At 56.7% G+C, this 1,055-nt stretch overlaps 1 protein-coding gene across 1 annotated transcript; it reads right to left on the reverse strand.

Annotated features, from left to right (window-relative positions):
- Window positions 1-359: 359 nt before the first annotated feature.
- Window positions 360-1,033, reverse strand: LOC104915709 (myosin-7-like). Its single transcript, XM_010726632.3, has 3 exons — window positions 821-1,033; window positions 606-732; window positions 360-502 (listed from the first exon to the last, which is right to left on the reverse strand). The coding sequence occupies exons 1-3, from the start codon at window positions 842-844 to the stop codon at window positions 378-380; spliced, it is 276 nt and encodes a 91-aa protein (XP_010724934.1). The 5' UTR covers window positions 845-1,033; the 3' UTR covers window positions 360-377.
- Between the last annotated feature and the right edge of the window lie 22 nt (window positions 1,034-1,055).

The following is a 1,055-nucleotide window of genomic DNA, read 5'->3' on the forward strand; positions in this document are numbered from 1 at the left end:
GTCCTGCCCCCCCCAACCCACCATAACCCAACCTCTCAGTCCAACTCAACCCAATCCAACACAACTCAATGCAACTCAACCTAACCAAACCCAACTCAACTTTATCTACTCAACACAACCAAACTCAACCCAATCCAACTCAACACAACCCAGCACAACTGAACCAACCAACCCAACCCAACCCAATCAAATCCAAATGAATCCAACTCAACCAACACAACTCAATCCAAGCAAATCCAACTCAACCCAATTCAATCCATTCCAACCCAACCCAACCTCCATGACTACAGCCAATCTCCCTGAGTTCCTCCATCCCCTCCTGCCTCCCCCTGCCCTTGGGTTGCCTCACTCCCAAACCTCCAGGCCTCCAAAGCCTTTCATACCTTGGCTTCCTCCTCCAACTGCCTCTTCAGGTCCTCCAGCTGCTGGGTGTAGGTGAGTTTCCCACGCATCAGCTGGTTGATGAAGGCTTCCTTCTCCTCCAGCTGCCTTGAGAGCTCACCTACGGAGCACGAATTGGAGTGGTTGTTGCTGGGGAAACTCTCCCACAATCCTCCAGTGGTCCCCAAGGCCAGCGGATGGGGCAGAGGGAGCGAAGAGCTCACCATTCTCCGTCTGGAGCTTGGCTCGCTGAGTGCTGAGGTCAGCAACCATGCGTTGGGCCTCCTCTGATTTGCTGCGGTGCTCGTTCATCTGGTCCTCCGTGGTGCGGCACATCTTCTCCAGGTTGGCCTGGAGGAAGAAAGGAAAGGGAGGTGCGAGGGAACACCAGAAGACCGGAGGGGGGGCCGTCCCACCTGGCGTCCCCCTGATCTCCTACCTTGGCCTTGATGAGCTGCTCCATGTTGGAGCTGACATCATCCAGCTCCAGCTTCAGCTCGCTCTTCTCCTTCTCCAGCTTCTGCTTGACGCGCTGCAGGTTGTCGAGCTGCTCGCTCAGCTCAGCCACGCTGTCGGCGTGCTTCTTGCGCAGGGCAGCGGCCGTGGCCTCGTGCTGCAGCGTTGCCTCCTCCAGGTCGCGCCGCAGCTTCTGGAATTCCCTATGAAGATCCTCT

The sequence above is a fragment of the Meleagris gallopavo genome, unplaced genomic scaffold (assembly GCF_000146605.3).
Source record: "Meleagris gallopavo isolate NT-WF06-2002-E0010 breed Aviagen turkey brand Nicholas breeding stock unplaced genomic scaffold, Turkey_5.1 ChrUn_random_7180001846282, whole genome shotgun sequence".
In the NCBI taxonomy this organism is placed as follows: domain Eukaryota; kingdom Metazoa; phylum Chordata; class Aves; order Galliformes; family Phasianidae; genus Meleagris; species Meleagris gallopavo.

Bases quoted from the DNA above. Each gene is read 5' to 3' on its own strand.
- LOC104915709 (XM_010726632.3), bottom strand. From the start codon at position 844: ATGGAGCAGCTCATCAAGGCCAAG. The intron at 733-820 runs GTAGGAGATCAG...TTCTTCCTCCAG, and splicing joins AGCAGCTCATCAAGGCCAAG to GCCAACCTGGAGAAGATGTG. The intron at 503-605 runs GTGAGCTCTTCG...CGTGCTCCGTAG, and splicing joins CAAGCTCCAGACGGAGAATG to GTGAGCTCTCAAGGCAGCTG.